Here is an 18,646-nt window from a genome sequence, read left to right as displayed (position 1 = left end):
CAGTAATCTGACACCCCAGAGGACGGAGCAGGAGGATGGACCCTTAACTCCGCTGGAAGGACGGAAGGAAGGAGCATTCATCCCGACGAGCGCAGACGAGAGGGGCCGAGCAGAAGCCAACCGCCGCCTGTGCGCAACGAACGAGCCCAGTGCGCTGCAGCCGCGGACGGCAGCTGCGTGCCCGCGCGTCTCCAACACCACCACCGCCGCCACTGATGGTCTCCGAGCGACACGTTTCACTCTCCACGGGCGGATGGGTGACTTTCCGCGGTGCCTTGTGAGGAGGAGATGATGAAGAATTTCAGCAGCAGTCCCCTTCACAGCAACAGCCCGACTCCCAACCACACCAGAGAGCGGAACAACAGAAAGTACAGCCTCCTCTCCGCCGCGCCGCTGCGCTTCCCCCTGCGAGGTTATGGTTTCTGCATGGCTGCGCTGTTCCTCTTCTGTTTCGGCTCCCTGTTTTACCAGCTGAACGGAGGACCCCCTGGAATCCTGCTGGACATCCGACAGTATCTCGGTAAGAACTTTTCTTTCTTTTTTTCTCTCCCATTCCCCCTCTCGCTCCGAGCCGCGTCGCGTAGAGGAGATCCCTTTCGACGAAAAGAGAAAAGGAGCGCACCGCATGTTTCGTTTGGGGATTGAAGTCGGTTCCAACTGACAGAGAGAACCAACAGGTCTCGCATCCCCTCTGTCACCGCGGGTTCTTTCACGACAGCCGCGCACGCAGCGTCCCCTCGACCTCATTCACCCCAGATGTGTTCTCTCCTTCTCCGCGCATCATTCTTGACCGCCACCACCACACTGGCTCTATTACACGTGAAGCTGCGGTGTGCTGCTCATTCACATGTTCAGAAGTGTGCAACGACATTTCTTAATGCGCAGCGATGTTTAGATATTGCACTCCTCTGATATCCAAGTTTCCCCCGAGTATGTCTTTTAACAATCTAACCCAAACTGAGGAATGCGCTCTCCTGTGCACCGCTCGAATATCAGTTCTGACTTGTCGAAGCATGATTGAGATCTATTATGGTAACGACACCTTGGCAACTGTTAAGACTGATACTGTATGTGAAGTTTGACTGACACCTCCGCTGGCACTGCCGCAGCTGGTGCGCTCCCGCCGCACGGCGCTCATTGCGCACGACTGGCACCGGTGGCACAAGGCGCAATGGTGTTTGGAGACAGCAAAGCGTGTTTCTGTTCATCACACAATGCAAAGCATGGACACGAGGTTTCCCGTTTAAGGCAACCCTCTGTTTTTTTCACTGAGATATGACTTGGCACTGCTATATTGTGGTCATCTCAACATAGCTGGGGGACGAGAAGAAGAAAGTGTAGTGGCTGGATCTGCATGGGTGTCTTGTGTTGTCTTCAGGATGAGGTGTATAGAAAGTGTGTGTCCATGTGTTTCAAACCAGCTGGTACTCTCCACAGAATCAGAGGCAGAGCTGTGATTTTCTATCAGCGTGTCTGTCACTGCTACAACTTTGGGGTGAAGCAGCAGCAAGCAACCTGTGTGTGTGTGTGTGTGTGTGCGTTGAGAAGAGGTTGTGCTCCTACCTAATTCTTACACAGGACTTGAGGCCTTTATGACGTGATAAACATCTGGAACAGAATGAGAGTCACTCACCAAGTCAGCCACTAATCCCCTGGGTCAGATTGGTTTCCTGTAGACACACACAGACACACACGCACACACACACACACACTTGCATGCATGTGCACATGCCTCAACACTACACCTCTACACAACATTGTTAAGAACTGTTGTGAAATTATGATTTCATTCCAGTGTTACAAAACAGACACAGGCCTTTTTGCAGCTTGTGAAAAAATATTTGAAAGAAATTATTAGTCTTTTTTTTTTTTTCAATAGTTCCATTCGGGTATCATGCAGAACCGAAACACTTTGCTCTGAAATTACAATTGCATTCCCCGAGCAGACTCTATAGACACTGCACACATTCCCTCTGATGAAACTTTGCAGCCTAATGTGATTTTCGAAATTGCAGCAGTCAATGCTTGTTCATCTTTTTGAGTAATTGCACAGAGCTAATACACAAACGCACACACACACACACACACACACACGCAGTCAGATAGCCTGTAATGGGAAGGCTTCCGAGAAGTGCTCTATAACCCGAACAGACGCAAGTTGAATCAGCTGAATCTTAGATAGTGTGTCTTACAGGACGGAGGAGGTCTAGGTGCTAATAGCGCAGACAAACACACCAGCCGACAGACCTGCATTGAAACCCCAACAGACAAAAAGGAATTATAGATATATATTTTGCAGCATCAAAGCCCACTAGCAGTGAGCCACGTGTGAGCCAGGAGGGCAAGTGATTCCTCTGCAAGAAGATGAATGAGTGTCTGGGTCCACCTGCGTGACGCGATCCTCACTGCAGCTCTGCAAGGAGACCCCGGGGGCCTGAGCCCTGTCAGACACTGATCCTCTGTACTCTGCCGACTTTGAGGGGTGTGTGTGTGTGTGTGTGTGTGTGGGGGGGGGTTCTTATGTAACAGTGACACAACTACAGTGTAGAACCTCCACTGGGTTCTGGATGAGTAATCTTCTCCGCTCCGAGGTGGAAGGGGCTTTGTTTTCTGCCAGAAAGTAGTGACGCTGTGAAAGTGGTGATAATGAGGTTACAACAAGCAGCAGTCACACTTCCTTTTCATTTGAATAGCGATCCCTAATTCCTGAGCCTTATAGCCAAGTGACAGGATTGCGATGAGTTGTGGATTCTGAAAAGGTTGGATGTTTTTTGGGAGACGAGAAGGAGAAGAAGAAGAACAGGAGGTGAAAAGGCTTCAGATGTTCTGCTCACTGTCCTCGTTCTGAATTAACCCGTGGTGTTCAGTACTTGAGGAAGAGAAAGGAAGGTGGAGCGCTTGCTGTGAAAGATCTTGGCCTGCGCTGGTGCTTTGGAGAAAAAGAACGAGAACTTCATGCTCCCTGGTTTCTCCATCTATCGCCTGAACCCCCGTCATTTACAGACACACTCTGTCTGCGTCCGGCCCGCTCTCCCCCGGTCTTCTTACTTCTTCTGTCTCTGTCTGTCACTGATCGTGTGACACAGCTCGCCAGGTCAGTCAGAGAACTGGACGCGAACTCTGGCAAACGCTGCAGGGGATTTTGCTTAACCCATCAACGGGAATAAATTAGAAGAATAAAGAGGGAATTCAGCATTAATACTCCTCCTCCTCATACGTACTGTATGTGTGACGGACAGGCGAGCAGCCTCTTATGAGCAACCAGTGATTAGCTGATTTATTTACCCAAAGCTGACTTGTGTTACTTTTGGCTGCACCGTGCCGAGATGAAGGTGAGGATTCCTAGTGGGGAAAGTGAATGTGGGTGTCTATGTGGAAGAGAATGCTAAGTTGATTTTGTGCAAGTGTGTCTTAAGTGTGTGTGTGTGTGTGTGTGTGTGTGTGTGTGTGTGTGTGTGTGTGTGTGTGTGCGCGCTTCTGTCAGTCACACACACACTCACGCCGTCGAGGGAACAGACCCTGTTTTGTCTGGGCCGGCAGCAGGCTTGGTGTTCGAGGGTGTCACTCAACGTATAGCGGCAGCGGCTAAAACGGCGTGCAGACCTTTAGACCTGGATTTACGGCCTGTCCCGCCGCTGTGCAGTCTGTGTTCCCCTCCGACACACACACACACACACACACACGCGCGCGCGCACAGCGCATTCTGATATCACCTCAAATACACCTCCGATTGAGCGATGTGTCTTTCATACGGAGGTGTGCGTCTCCGTGTGTGTGTGTGTGTGTGTGTGTGTGTGTGTGTGTGTGTGTGTGTGTGTGTGTGTGTGTGTGTGTGTGTGTGTGTGTGTGTGTGTGTGTGTGTGTGTGTGTGTGTGTGTGTGTGTGTGTGTGAATGCATAATCAAACCGGACTGTGTGGCAGTGACTCCCCCCAGACGTTTGACTTGGCCGAGCTCGAAGGCCTCCGACTGAAACATGATTAAATTCCTTAAATACACACATATATCTATGAAAGTGGATGACTTGCTTCTTTGCTGCAGGGCACCCTGACGGTTCACAGTTCAGAAACAACACCAGTGTGAAGCTACGCTGACGAGGTAGGGATCTTTTTATGGAAGCAGCGGCCTCCTCTCCGGTGTAACAGATATGTTTTATTATATAAAGTAAGAATCAAGCAATGACTGGACAGGAGTTTGAAAGCCATGAGGCCTGCTGTTACTCTCTCTCCACTGACAGTTCAACTGCTAGTTGGATCCTCGGCATTGTCATGATCTCATGTACTGTGAGTGCCACGATGGGATAATGAGTATTGCTGTTCTTTGTTATTGCGCGCCGTCCTCTCGTCGCTCAGTGGAGCCAAAACAGAAGGAGAGGGATCCAGAATTGGCCTCTCTCCTCTCAAATCTTACTCTTTCTGGAGCTGGAGCCTTCAGCGTTAGTCAGCGGACGCAGGCGAGCTGAATTCTCAGACATGTGAGTGAGTGTAATAGATGTTTAAGGACAGGTCTTCCTCTGTGTTTGTTTCCCGAACTCCCCGCCATAAATCACAGACGCCGGACGAACTCGCTGCGACTGTCAGACTCTCACTAAACCTCGCTCTGCTCCTCAAAGGAACCCTGTAACCCTAAAACTCTCGCACACATACATTTGACATACCAGAAGCCGGCGGGTAATGTGTGCGAGTTGTACAGTAAACTGCGGGGCGGCGTCAGGGATTACACAGGTATGTGTGTGGACCCCGGTGGAGCCTCAGCATCTCTCTCTCCTCCCTCCAGATTCTGTCCTATTCACGGCGACGCTGGCCAGGAAGTGGGGGAAAGCAAACCTTTTTAAGTGAATTCGAAATAAGTTTAGTTTGGCCAGTGCGAGCAGTGCTACCAATAACACTCTACATGGATATAGAAGAAGAAGTGAGGGGAAATGGGAACAGAAGTAACGTAGGAAGGGAAAGTGGAAGATGGACCTCCGAGAGAAGCCCAGGAAGGGATTTGAAATTTCCCATAGGACAACATGACAGACGCAAACACACAGTGAGTTTGTTAAAGTGTGGATTTAACTCCTCAACTCGGCTAGGGAACTCTCTAACGGGACCAACGAGCTTTGTCTCAGTGCACACGACTTTCTCCATCACAACAGTCGTCGTCACCAAGGGAAACTCAAACGTATTCACTTCCCCCTCATTTGCTCATCATTTTGAACCAGAGACACTCAACTCACCGACCTCACGTCCGACCCCTCATTTGCTCAGATGTCATTAAAACACATCAGAGCAATATTTGGCCATACAGCTATTGTAACCGTGCACACTCGTACCTGCGCACTGTGGTGAGGACACCGACGAACAAACTACACACTGTGCGGCAGAGCTTCGTCGAGCGAGCCAGACGTGCAAGTGTGATTTCTGGAGGGAACTCACCGCTCCGCTCAACACCGGTGCGCCCGCTTCCTGCTGAAGGATATTAAAAACAAGGTCTTTATTTCATCTAGTCATAGTTCGTGCCTCAAACTGACAGATTTAGCGAGTGACAGTCCGTTGCTGCAAAGTGTCAAATGAAATAAAAACCCGACGGCCACTCGGCAGGCGTCGACCAATCTGAAGCTGGATGTAAATACGAAATTTGTAAATTTATTATTATTATTTCTTCTTTGCGTCGGTCCGACACCTTGAGGTGACAAGACTCATTAAGAGGTGAGCGCAGGACAACTTGGCCTGTTCTCCCTCCACCTGCAGTGTGTTAGTTCTCATGGACGTGTCAGAGGGAGCAGTCGGTCCGACAAAACCCCAGAACAACTCCGGACTGACGTCACGTCCGGCCTCGATGCCAAAACAACCAGACGCCTTGTAATGAAAACGAGCGGTCCTCCCCGCTGAGCGCAGACGAGCCACGCTCTGTTTGTTTACCTGCTTCCTCACGCGCACGCCGGCTTGTTAACTGGGTTTAGGGGTCAAAAAGGGGGAAATAGTTTTGACTTTAAGGGGAAAACCAAAGCAGGAAAAACCCACAGTGCGTCGATTGTAATTGGAGGATTCAAAAGAGGGAAACAATTTGATCAATATTTCATGATTGTCCTCAGCACTGATTTTTTTCTTTTTCGGTTGTTGAGACAAACGATGATCTTTTGCATTTCTATTTTCTGGGTTATCACAATACAATACATGAAAGATTATCTTCATGTTGCCTCCTGATAACATAATGGATTCGACTAGCATTTCTAATTACTATCTCCATGCCTGAGAGGCTGCCAGAGACACACCAACACTGAAACAGCGAAGTGTATTCATCCTCCATTAGTGCATTTGTTTTCACCACACAAAAAGAAAGCCAGCGCTGTGAGGCTGTGATTTTCTATATTCAAGGCTTATTGAGAAGATGATGCCTATCAACCCAAGAGAAATGGTTGTGTAATGGTTTGTGACTGGGCTTTTGAATTACATTTTTTTTTCAAATTTGACTTGAGTTTTTTTCCGCACAGTCACTTTTACATCTCATTTCTTTAACCCCTGAAAACAAGAGCGCATGATGAAATCCTTGTCAGCATGAATGTGTTAGGATTTAATGCAGATGCATCTTTAGTTCAGCTTCACTTGTAAGAAGCTTCTCTCAACATAAAACTGGAGGGGGAAAAAAGTTGCACTGCTTTTAATATTTGAGCTATTTCATCGAGTCAGGCTTTGCTACAATTGCGCATAACCCACCACCCCCCCATAATAACAATTCAAATTTTGCACATGTTGACGTCATAGGCGTCGGAAGGCAGACTTTGTAGCCATTCGACAGAGCGATGCTCTGTTTGCCCCTGCTCTCAGTCTTTGTGCTAAGCTCAGCCAATAACCTTCTGCTGGCCGCAGCCTCTTATATTTAACCAACAGATATGGGAGTGATCCGCCTGCAGAAGGCAAATAGGTGTATTTCCCCCCAAACACAAACCGTTCCTTTAATGCAAAGACGCGTGTGCGTGTACTTTTGGCAAGAAAGAAACTGTATGTTTCCCCAAATGATCAATTATTCCCCCGGAACGTTTACAGCCTGCCTTTATCATGTGGAAGATATACACGTTATACACCAGCTGAGACGGGGGTTGTTTTTAGGAGCTGTGTGCTGTTTTTAAGCAGTTGCCAAGACACTGATGATGGCGGGTTTGTGTGAATGGGCTGGGTGGCTCGGGGCCCACAGCCACTGGGTGGTACCTTGGCTAATGCTTGCAAGGAGGCAAATTCATAAAGCCCCATAATTTACAAGACCACTGCCAGGAAAAATAGAGGTCCTGTGAGGTAAAATGAGGTATTTGCTTTAATCAGCTCCGCCCCCGTCAGTCAGAAGGACGGGACCTCTCATCTGAATCAAGGTCTTCTCATGCCTGAATTGGAAGCAGAAGAACTGCAGTCTGCCGCGTGAGAGCTGTGGAGTTTTGGATGGGCCTAACCCTTCCTCACATCTTTGTGCCCCTGCTGTGGTTTGCCTATTTGGGAAGTTTCTTTGTTTGTTCTGGCGAGCGTTGAAGGTGCTCCGCATTCCTCTGTTTTATTGCCTCAGAACACCCGACACGTCGAGCGCTTGTTTCCATTCAACTGGCCACATATACACTTGTCATCAGACGGCAGGTTGGTGCGGTCGCTGAAGTCGAGCAATTATTTTCCAATTTAATTCAACAACTGGATTTTGACCCCCCCCCCCTCACGGCTGCAGGACAAACACGCAGCCTGAGGCCAAGTAATTGGTTGTTATGGGACTTGTTAAAAGGAAACATGTTGCCCGGTGGTCAGCGACATACCTTGTTCAAGGAACTCGTGGCCTATCTTTATTCTGAGTGAGTTCACCACAGCTCAGTCTGCTAGCCTCATTTCATGGCAATGAAAAAATATATAGTGTTTTAAAATAGCAGCTTTAAATATATAGCGAGGCAGATAGACCCATGTTGCCCAGCCCATGTTGTTAAAACCACTACGGGCTGGAGTTGGGGAAGACGTATTGCTTTGCACTTGAAAGTCTTATTTGCCCTTTTTTGGGGGTTCAGCTGAGTCAGAGGAGGAAAATCCAGTTTTCCTGCCGTTTCCTGAAAATGGGGGACAGTCGTGAACGTTGTGTTGTGCGAGTATATCAGAGCTCTGTGAAGCTGCTCATGTTCACATGTCTATATGGTCTAGAATATAAAAATCAAACTCTTTGTCATGTGATCACTACATACGATAAATAACCATTCATCAAATACCAGCTCCTCTGGTCTTAGATAATCCCAGGAGGAGTCGAGGCACCGTGACTGAAACCTGAGGGCCATGTCAGATGTGGGCTTTGTCAGAAGTTTCCTTTTTTTGTAAAATGATACCAGCACGCAGATGATAATTTTCCGCAGCCTTCCGACTTTGTCATTCAGGCGGCCTTTCATTTGCTCTGCACAGGCCTGTTTGCTCCGAGAGCCCTGAACATGAAAGCTGACGAACTACATGAGTTTAGCTTTCGCTTCATATTCTGTGCAAGTGCATGCATGTTGGTCCCTGAGTGGGAATTCGATTAAGGAAAGACCCTTACATAATGATAAAACAATGTTTCCATGTAGTGAGGAAGACTGGGAAGCACACACACACACAGACACACACACACAGACACACACACACACACACACACACACACACACACACACAGACACACAGACACACACACACGTTCATGCTCTTTCCCCTCCAAAAAGTTTCATCAATAATACGCTTCTGTTGAAAAAAAATGACTTCATCCACTTCCCTTTTGACTTCGTTGCACTGCAACTCTTTCCTCTGTTTAATCTAGGTGTCCCCTGCCTCGCTCTCCAGCTTTTGTTATTTTCCCGAGAGAACACAAGCTAGAAAGAATGCATTTCTTTGTGTTTGCAGAGAGATCGTTTTTTGCCCGTATCCGAGGGCCAAGCTAAATAGGATGGAAGAAAGAAACAGAGATGTCTAGTAACACCTCTCAGCGGCCCATCCAAACAAATCTTGTGTAATTTCTGCCTGTCACTCAGAAAGTCATAACTCTGTAGCTGTAGATGACAGCCTGAAGCAGACTGGTACACTTTACATTTACTGCTCGCTGACACCAGGGACAGCTCAGTTTCATTTTAACGTTGACGTTGTTGGACGCGTCTTGTAATCTAAGTTTCAAAGAGCCGTCCTAGTCAATTGTGATATATGTGCATATAAGGAAACTCACAACTTTCACTGTGTTCAATCCCATGCAGCATCTTGCACAGCGGCACCGCGTCTCACACACAAATCGCTCTCACTTGGATCCTATTTTCAGGAGGGACTCTTCCCGCCCTCCTCGGAACACCGACAGCAACCGTCCTGAGAGAACCAAACTATGTATTGCCCCACAGCTCGGCTGGGCTGAGGCGGATTACTGTACTGATGGCAGAAGGAGGGGGCGGACGCTTTGAGGACGCTCTGAAAAGCATTTTTGAAATGTTCAGTTGGAATGTGGTCATCCCCCGTGGAAAGCAAACCTCACCTGGGTCCAGATCTCACACCTCCGTCTCAAAATGTGCTCCCCTTCGCTGAAAACCCACCGCTGTCTCCCTCCGCTTCTCTCCGTCCCTTTTTGTTGTTTTTCTTTTAGTGTCCCTCTTATTTTTTTTTTACACGCTTTCCTCTCAACACCTGCCTCTTTTGCGAAGACGGGAGTGCAAACGATAACTGACGGAACAGCAGCAGTGAGAGTGAGTGTTAGAATCCACATACTGCCATGACCTGTCACACTTATGAACTCTGCAATATCTAGATCTTTTTTCTTTTCCTTTTTTTCACGTTCACCCTCCGAACAACAGAAGCCTCAGCTGCTGAAGAAGCCGCAGCTGAGGCGTACTTTGGTGCTAAGTTGCAGTCATGACCCTGTACAAATGTTCTGGTCTGCAGGAGAAGTCACATTTTCCAGATGTTTTGGTGAGACATCTTGAGTGAGCGACGCAGTCCAAAGCTAACAAAGTTTTTTTATCCAAAGACACACAAACACCCAGCTTCCAAGAAGCTGTTCTTTTCCCTGTTCGGTCAAGACTGGGGTCGAGGCCGTATTCTCAGCAGGCGATTGGTCCAGCGGAGGGCGGCCAGCAGGGGTGGTTTCCGGTGTTGATCACGTCGTGTGTGTGTATTTTTGAAAAGGAGAGCGATGGAGCGATATTTAAATTAAAGTAAGGTCTCGTTCAGGAATGTCATTTAGACTGTAACAAGAGGTCAAAGGTCATGTTAGGACATCAACCTCGACCCAGCTTGAGGTTAAATGGGTAACCCTATAGTTTAGTGCTACTTTCTTACACACACAGTGACGTTACACCCCTTGAAAATCCATCAGTATCCTGGCCCGGCCCACTGGCCCGGATCCTGGTTGTGTAGTGTTTCCACTCGCCTGGCCCAGAACAACCTTTACTGCACCAGTCTGGACTAGACTGAGTTCATGCCAGTTGGACCTGCCTGTCCTGCAACTCCATCCATCACTGCAGAAGGTTGATTTTATTCTTCCACCGCAAATTCTCACCCCCAGGGATTACCACGCTTTCTTCCACTGTGTATCCAGCCGTCCTTTTTCTCTCCCTGTCTTCCCCCCCCCCCCCCCCCTTTTTCCATTTCAGTCCGGCCCTTCGCTACTTTCTCTCTCTACGTCCTCATGCCATGTATCTCTTCTCCCGGCGTTCTTTTTTCCCCCTCTCTCTCTCCTCCCCCTGTTTCCTCTCCTGGACGTCTGTGCAAGAAACTTCCACGTAAATTCTTTCCTGGACACCAAACACTTGGCGAACAGATGCAGCCTCCGCGTCGTCCTCTGCACAGGAGTGGACACGTGTGACACAAACACACATATATTGTACGCATGCTGTACACACACACACACACACACACACACACACAAATGTGCCACTGGGTGCGTTGGCAATGTAGAACTGCCAGCTGGGACGTTTTGGTCTCTAATCACTGCATGCAGTTCCATTACATACTCAACCGCAGGATTTCCAAACCGCTGTCTCTCTGAGCTGTCCTGAATCTTCTCCACCCATCATTCATGTGTCCATTCATGTGTGCGTGCTACTGTTGCATGCATGTGTGTGTGTGTGTGTGTGAGAGCGAGACCACGTATGTCCATTATTTCACGAGTTCACAGTCCTGTACTTGTGTCTAGATGCTGCCATGTTTGTTGAACTGCTGCCGGAATGAGAAGTATTTCCACCGATTACCATCCGAGGCTTCTATTTCACCGTCTGAGAGAGGGGAGGAAAAAAAGAAACTGTTATGTCTGTTCATGAAACGTGCTTCGGGCAACACATAATTGAATGCAATTCTCTCAGAAAATAGATTATAGACGGGGGAGATATCAAAGAATTTAAATTAGAGTCAAAGAAGGGATGAAAGTTGTTGTAACGTTGCGATCACAGCCTTTGGGGATTATCAGCAAACATAACTACCACTTCCATCAGCCAGATGTTTATCTTCAATTGTCTCTGTCCTTTTTATCTTGTGACTCTTCTCTCCAGTCTCTCCAGAAAACAAACCAAAAGTCTCTTAAGGAGAGCTGGCCCCAAAACTATCATCCAAGTGTTTCTGAGCCTCTCTCCTTTACTCTAAACACATTTGTCTCTCTTCCTCCTGATTCGCGACGCTGTGCACTGGGGCTGTAGCATGCAGCGTATTGTTGTCCTGTCTATAATAAGCTGGTCTGATGAGGTGTTCGTGGAGGGCCGAAGGGAACTGCTGACCACCAGCTAGTGTAGCCTAGCCCACATGGCCAAATTAAAGAGTAGCTCAATCTTCAAGGCCACGCTTAGCTGGAGCCTCACACTCACAGACGGCGGCGCAGTGGGTTGTTGTGAGTAGTAAACACGCAAAACATTCATTTAAACGAAAACAAAGAAAACGGGTACATTTTGCTCATTTCTGGTGTCATGATGCGCCATGTTGGAATTATATGTCTGGCGTTTCCTGTTAGTGCAGTTAAAACAAAGGAATTCAGCACTGAAGACATATCAGTGAACTGCAATTACCACGATTACATGCATATGTTGCATTATCCATCCATCCATCCATCCATCCATCCATCCATCCATCCATCCATCCATCCATTATCTATGTAGCTTATCCTTTGTGGGTCGTGGGGGGATCGAGCCAATCCCTGCTGACACTGGGGGGGAAAATGTAATTTTACTTTTGTCAAAATTGGTTGAGAAAACACCAGTAAAACTATCTATCTATCTATTTACATATCTATCTATTTACATATCTATCTATTTGTCTATCTATCGATCGATCTATCTATTGATCGATCTATCTATCTACCTTTATCTGTAGCAATTTCTCATGACTCAAAAGATGGTTCCAAGTTTTGTATGTAAAATCCTAATAGCACAAGTACAAAGTACAATATTGCCCTTTAAAGAGTATTAGATAACTTAAAATGGAACTATGCATGTGAAGCACAAGTAAATTGAAATTATACTGAAGTACCCAATTACTTTTCTACCACTAGTTCTTTCCAGGCTAGAACTTCCAACCCCCGTGTGCAAAAACACCAATACCCTCATTCATTCTAATGCACATGCTGCTCAGTCACTCCTGTGTCAGTAACTTATGTTACAGTTAGATAGACTGTGGTGTAGAAGTCGCTGCCGGTCTATTTATAAGAGTAAAGGAACCCTGTGGGTCGGTCTAAATAAAGGGGCTGAAGCAGCAGCAGAAACCGGGGCCATGTGGGTTACAGTATTCTTCCCACAAAACAATTCCCAGCTTTCGTGGCTATGTCGCTCCGCCGGGATGGAAAGCTGCACTGCTCCGACCAGGCTTTCGAGGAGTCTGTATGTTCTGGTTAACATCTGTTGGAATATTACTGTAAGTGCTTTTTGAGGGAAACAGGTCGAAATATATAAAGCATTCTGCTCTGCACTTGCTTCTCATTACCCAGATGTCCTTCACTTTTTGCGTCTTCATGTATCTCTCCTCTCCCTCTCTATCTGTGCCTCCTCTTCTTTAATCCCCCCCCCACAATGTCGTCTCCCAGACTCGTGCCTCAGCGAGTGGGATAGATTCTTGCTCGTGTATTTATAGGCAGGGCAAAAAAGCATGTGCCCACACAAAATCACCAACATGACACATTGATTATAGGCCAGCGCAGACAGTCTGAGTCTGTGAGCTGCGACCAGCAGCCTAAGGACTGAAATGACCACGCGTGACCACAAAATACATTTGTACAAAATGTGTGAGCAGTGCTCTCGTGTGGTTTTCGCGCTGACGTCTCTGGAACGTCAGGAAGATACTGAGGTTCAAATGTAACTTGGATCCAACCCTTGCTAAACCGAAAGGTTCAAAACTGGGTGTGGAGGCGGTACAGTTTTTATTCTGGACCTAGTTTGTGCCAGTCCGCTCTACTTTTTACTCTAAATATCATCTCAACATTTAGTGGCGTTCATTTCTCACACCCACTTCTGACTTCGTGAATGAAAGGTCAAGTCCGACTGCCTGACCGCGGCTGAGAGTTAATCATCATGGCTGTCCTCTAGTGACAATGAGCTGACCATCAGATGGTGTTTATGAATGAAAGCTTGTTATTTCTCGCTGCAGAGCTCTCCCTTTCTCTCTCTCTCTCTCTCTCTGGTTTTTGGCCTAAATTTGAAGCCGTGCCCCTATTTCCAAGAGGCCAGTCAAGGGTGAGAGAGTTTCCCTCGCCTTAACGCCGTGCAGATTCCGACCAGTCAGTATTCGCATGAGTCAACAGCGTCGGCGCGTGCCAAGCGGTGTTTGTTTGCCCCTAACGTGCATGCATGTGTAGAATAGCAGTATGTGTGCGTGAGAGGGCGAGATAGACGCGGCGTGTATGTCGGGCCCGGCAGGGTGGCTGCCGGGAGGGACGGGGCGAGGGGGGGAGGGAGGGAGGGGGCAGCACAGGGTTTCAGTGTGCTGCGCCCTCACCGAGATATGATGCACCATGTGTCCTTGGATTTAGGACTTTCAACCTTCTCCCAGATGCCTTTCCTTTGCCCCTGATGACAGGAACAGAGAAGGAATACACTTGGCACTCTGCTGGTACTGTAAGGAAACCCACTTCATGAAGAAAACGAGGTTCCTAATGACCCTTAATAGGTGTATATTTCTTTATTGCTTCTCCTTAGGAGCTTGCGGTCTGGGTTCCGTTGCTAGAGGCGAGGAAGCTCAGAGGCTTTTTTTTGTGCATGTTTCTAATTTCCATGTTTTTCAGCTGAATGAAGTGTCAGTATCGTAACCAGTTCGATTTGTGGCAGCTTGAGAGGAGATCATTTGAACCCTCAATGTCTTTCTGCTTCAGGGTTAGTGGTTATTGAAATAGGATGAAAAAGACCAGCTACTGTATTCCCCAGCTTGTGTAGCGATGGCATCTGTGTGTGTGTGTGTGTGTGTGTGTGTGTGTGGGGGGGGGGGGGGGGGGGGGGGGGGGGGGGGGGGAAATGGATTGGGAAATGAAGCCTGAGAAGCCACAGACGTCTGGAAGTCCAAGAATGCTGGTGTTCCTTTCTTGAGCTGCTTTCAGACATGCACCGAAGTCCGGACATTTTCCTGAACTCGGAAGGAGGGGCTGTGTGTGAGATCACAAATGTCTGCAAATGTTGCTCCGGACATTTTCCAGAACTGTTCCTGCCGGCCCCCTTGTAAAATGTCTGGAAAACGCCCGAGTGTGCCCATGCGAGAATTCCGCTGGAAATTCAGAATCCACAGTGAGCGAGTGATCGTGTTGATGACCGTAAACAAAAGCACTGCTTTCCGCAGCGGGATTATCGTTATCTCCTGCCTCCTGCATGCTCCACAGAACGTCCTGGAAATGTTCTGGTTGGGATAAGATTGCCACCATTGGCTCACTTACATGCAGAGTTGAGGTGACTGATTAATTGATCAGTCAGTCCACAATTATTCTGATAATCTACAGTATTAATCACTTAAGTACGTTTTTAGGGAATTGAATATCTTTGTCTTTTGGATTGGAGGTTGGACAAAACAAGGCATGTAAAGAAGTCACCATGGGCGTGAGGATATTGTGATTTGTAATTTTCTTCACGTAACTTGTGTCTTATTGCCCAAGCAATTCATTGAGCAAATCATTGGTTGATAACAGTAATTCATAATGAAACTAATGTGATGTCATGGTCTTCTGCAGGAACTTAATGACTCTCTTCTGACACATTTCTGACATTTCCTACAACGTGTTTCACGAACTAGGCGTGTCTACCGGGAGACAAGAAACACTGCGGTGACGCAGTACGATTACAACTTCCTCTCTTACTCAGGCTGGATCATAGTTCACGCTACTCTACGCTGTTCTATCACACAGTCAGATCGTGCCACAGATTGTATGAATCATTTAACTGAACTTCGGTTCATGCAGGAAGCCAACTTCGATGTGTCATAGCTTTATCTTAGATGAGTTGCCTCGGTATAGATTTCGTGTTAACACCTGCACAACGTGGTCGAGCGCGTGGCAGCTTTTATGTGTCCAGTGTTTTTATCTGGGTTTTCTAACGGTGATACATCTGCCTTGGACTGCCATGCACCCCGGCCGTGAATGGACTCACAAATCCAAATTTAACAACTTCACTTCCTCAAGCCACTTCCCATCTTCAGATTGAAACTATTTTTCTAAAAGCCAAGTGCTCTGCGTCATTTTTTTGGGTGACATTGCTGTTGTTGTGTGTTTACATCTGATTCATGGTGATGGTGGAGTGATTTTAAAAATCGTAACTGTTGATGCGGTATGGAGCCTGTTCCAAAAGGCTTCATCTATAAATACTTCTCTGCTTTCCTTGGAAGTGCGAGCTGCCATCTGTTGTTTATTGCTCGGTTGTTGCTCTTTGCTCTCTTTCTGGCCACTGTGGGCCAGTCAGATGCCAAACTCCTGTCACTGGATTATCACCAAGCTGATCAAACACTGTCACTCCATTTACATGGTTCATTTCAGGAACGAAAAAGTTCTCAGTATGAAAAAGAAAGTCGCTTCAGTCAGGATGCTTTGTAGGGTAGACAGTAAATTAGTTTTTCATTATGCAAGCATGATATGCAAATTTACATTATAGTCCCCCGCCACTCAAAAAAGTGTTTTTCTTCTGTTCTTTTCCTCTGAAATGTCTGACATTGACCATAGGGACGCTAAAGAAAACATTATTGTGAGTATTACGTTATATTTTTGCTAATTGAGCCCCCGCACCCGAGTTCTCCTCCTTCTCACCAACATGTGCGCAACAAATGGCAAAATTCACTTCATTTGGCACCTGTGATGGAAAAACACAAGGAAAAAGAGATTTGGATTTGTATGTGTTCAAATGGTATGTGGGCATGTAAGGAAGAGAATGAAGGAGAAAAGTTTGTGTGTGTGTGTGTGTGTGTGTGTGTGTGTGTGTGAGAGAGGTTTAAGGAGGTGCAGTGATGACGTCATGGGGTACAAGGTGGTCTGCTGCAGACACACGTCTGCACTGTAAAATGTCCCTGCGCACACATCCACGCCTCACATGCACACATGGCATTGAACACAAACAAATCCTAACCTCCTCTTCTTCTTTTTGTCCCCCATCACATGCGCTGCACATATCGCCACACATACTGTACACACCTTTCTCTGTTTTTGTTCCGCCTTTCACGTATCGCACATGTACACACAGACACACACACACACACACACACACACACACACTGAAATAAATGAGCACAAACCAAGGGAGTGGCGGGCAGCGGCCCGGTCCAGTGGTGGTTTAACCTGGCACTGACCAGAGCAGCTGTCCAAGATGGAGCCTGACAGCCGTTTCCGTCAAATGGGTATTTATGTAACAGGCATGGAGGCCCGGGCTCTGCCACCATCTACTGTGTAATTAGTGTCGAGTTTTGGGGTTTCACCGATTCTGCTTATACATGTGAAAGTGCACACACGCACAAAGACGTATATACTGTACATACCATGTGATGTGTGCAAGTGTAAGCATCTTGTGCACGCACATACAGAGTTTTTTAAATGCTATTTAAATTCAACAAATTATGAATTATAGAGACTGCAGAAATACATGCCTACATATGTGGCAAATAAGCTGCTTTTGCACACAACTGCTGAGTATGGAAAACAGTTGAAGGTGGAGAAGGAGAGTCATGGCTTGGAAGAGTTTAATTCCTCCCAAGTAGTAATTAGGTAAGAAAAAATATGATTATAATGATGATGTATAAGTCAAATTAGGGAAAGCAATTACCTTACTAAAATAAATCAGCTGTTGAAAAATGTGTGGGGGAAACTCACTGGCATGTGGGCACGGTCTATCTTTAACTAGTGCCGGCCTCACGGCTGCTCTGATTTTCTTGTCAGCACTGGTTAGAAGCATTTTGCCTCCGACTCTGGCACCTGACTGTTTCTGTCGGTTCATGGTGAATGTGTCTTTATATGAAATTTCCATTGCTGCAGTTATGTTAAGTGTGGAGGCAACTTTCCTACTTTAATTTATGTTTTTCTCTCTCTCCAGGTTTTGCACTCGTGCATGTATATATTTCACCATCATAGAAGCAACATTTATACTTTATTTACCCAACTAGAATTTACTATTTCCCCGATGAATATGACTTACAAATGGTTCCCCCCTAAGTATGTTTTTTTCTAATTGATTTTGGAAGATTCGTGGCAAGCGAGTGAGCACTCTTACCAGGCGCTAACCCTCATCTGTCGGAAATGTTCCTGCTCCTGTGAAAGCGTCTGACTCAGACAATCTCCTTCCGCATTCTTCATATGTAAAAGATAAACTCAAACCCAATTTTCCATTGTTCACGTCTGCAAATGGTTTAAGGTTGTTTTTAATACCATTATAATCTATTGCATTGCTCCTATGTCTTTTTAATTAACAGCCAGAGACACTGCCTGACCTTCACATGTGGCAATAATGCACCTTTTGTCTGGAATGGATCATCCCCGTGCTGAATTCACACCTCTCTGTGTCAGACGGAACAGTGAAACAGCCTTATAAAGGTCTATTGTCGGGGCCCATGAGAAAAGTAGCACACTTCAGTGGACCACAGTCGCACATTGTGTGGAGCGCTTTCATTTTCCCATGTGGAAATATTTTATGACATGGCTCCAGTTTTGAAAAGGCCAATCCATAAAGCTATTACAACTGAAGTTGGAATTAAAGTCCCTCATTCCGTTCCATCACTTCACTGTGCGTCGCTCCTCTGTCCTTTATCATCTCGCTCTCACAGACCTATATTTTTCTGTCGGTTTCCTGCCACCCCTTTCTCTCTTTCTCCATCAGCCCTGCTCCCTTTCCCTTCTCTCATCTGTCGCTCACTCTGGTGTGAGACCTAGCACCACACAGGCTCTCTTTATGCAGTCTGTTTGTTCTGCAGCGCCATCCCCGCCGCGCTCGCTGCTGAGCAAAGTCTGACGAGGGCTGCGGCCGCCGCTGCAGAGGCAGAGATAAGACGTTAGATTTGAGACTATCGTGCATCATAATCGATAGCCCTGCTGCGTCTGGGAGTTTGACACACACACATGGCTGACACATACACAGATGGACACACATTGTTACAATTAAGAGCCCGCCATTGCTTAACAATATGCAGAGGAATGCATGTCTCTCTGCCATCACCCATAAGACAAGGGTCTTTCTCACAGCTGGATGAGTCCCCTGAGCCAACTCTCCCTGTCAGGAAG

General features: G+C 47.0%; 1 protein-coding gene across 2 annotated transcripts in view; it reads left to right on the top strand.

Moving 5' to 3' along the window:
- Positions 1-11: 11 nt before the first annotated feature.
- The window catches only part of usta (uronyl 2-sulfotransferase a), a 46,936-nt gene continuing 28,301 nt past the window's right edge, over positions 12-18,646 (top strand). Inside the window, exon 1 of one of the 2 annotated variants that reach the window (XM_035618297.2) lies at positions 12-520. In XM_035618297.2, coding sequence (XP_035474190.1) covers positions 289-520 — 232 coding nt within the window. In that variant the 5' untranslated portion in view covers positions 12-288. The remainder of the gene's footprint in view (positions 521-18,646) is intronic. The other variant, XM_035618298.2, reaches the window with a different exon arrangement.

Source organism: Scophthalmus maximus, chromosome 18 (assembly GCF_022379125.1).
Source record: "Scophthalmus maximus strain ysfricsl-2021 chromosome 18, ASM2237912v1, whole genome shotgun sequence".
Classification (NCBI taxonomy): Eukaryota; Metazoa; Chordata; class Actinopteri; order Pleuronectiformes; family Scophthalmidae; genus Scophthalmus; species Scophthalmus maximus.
Note: the sequence above shows the minus strand (reverse complement) of the source record. Positions and strands in the feature narration are given on the sequence as shown.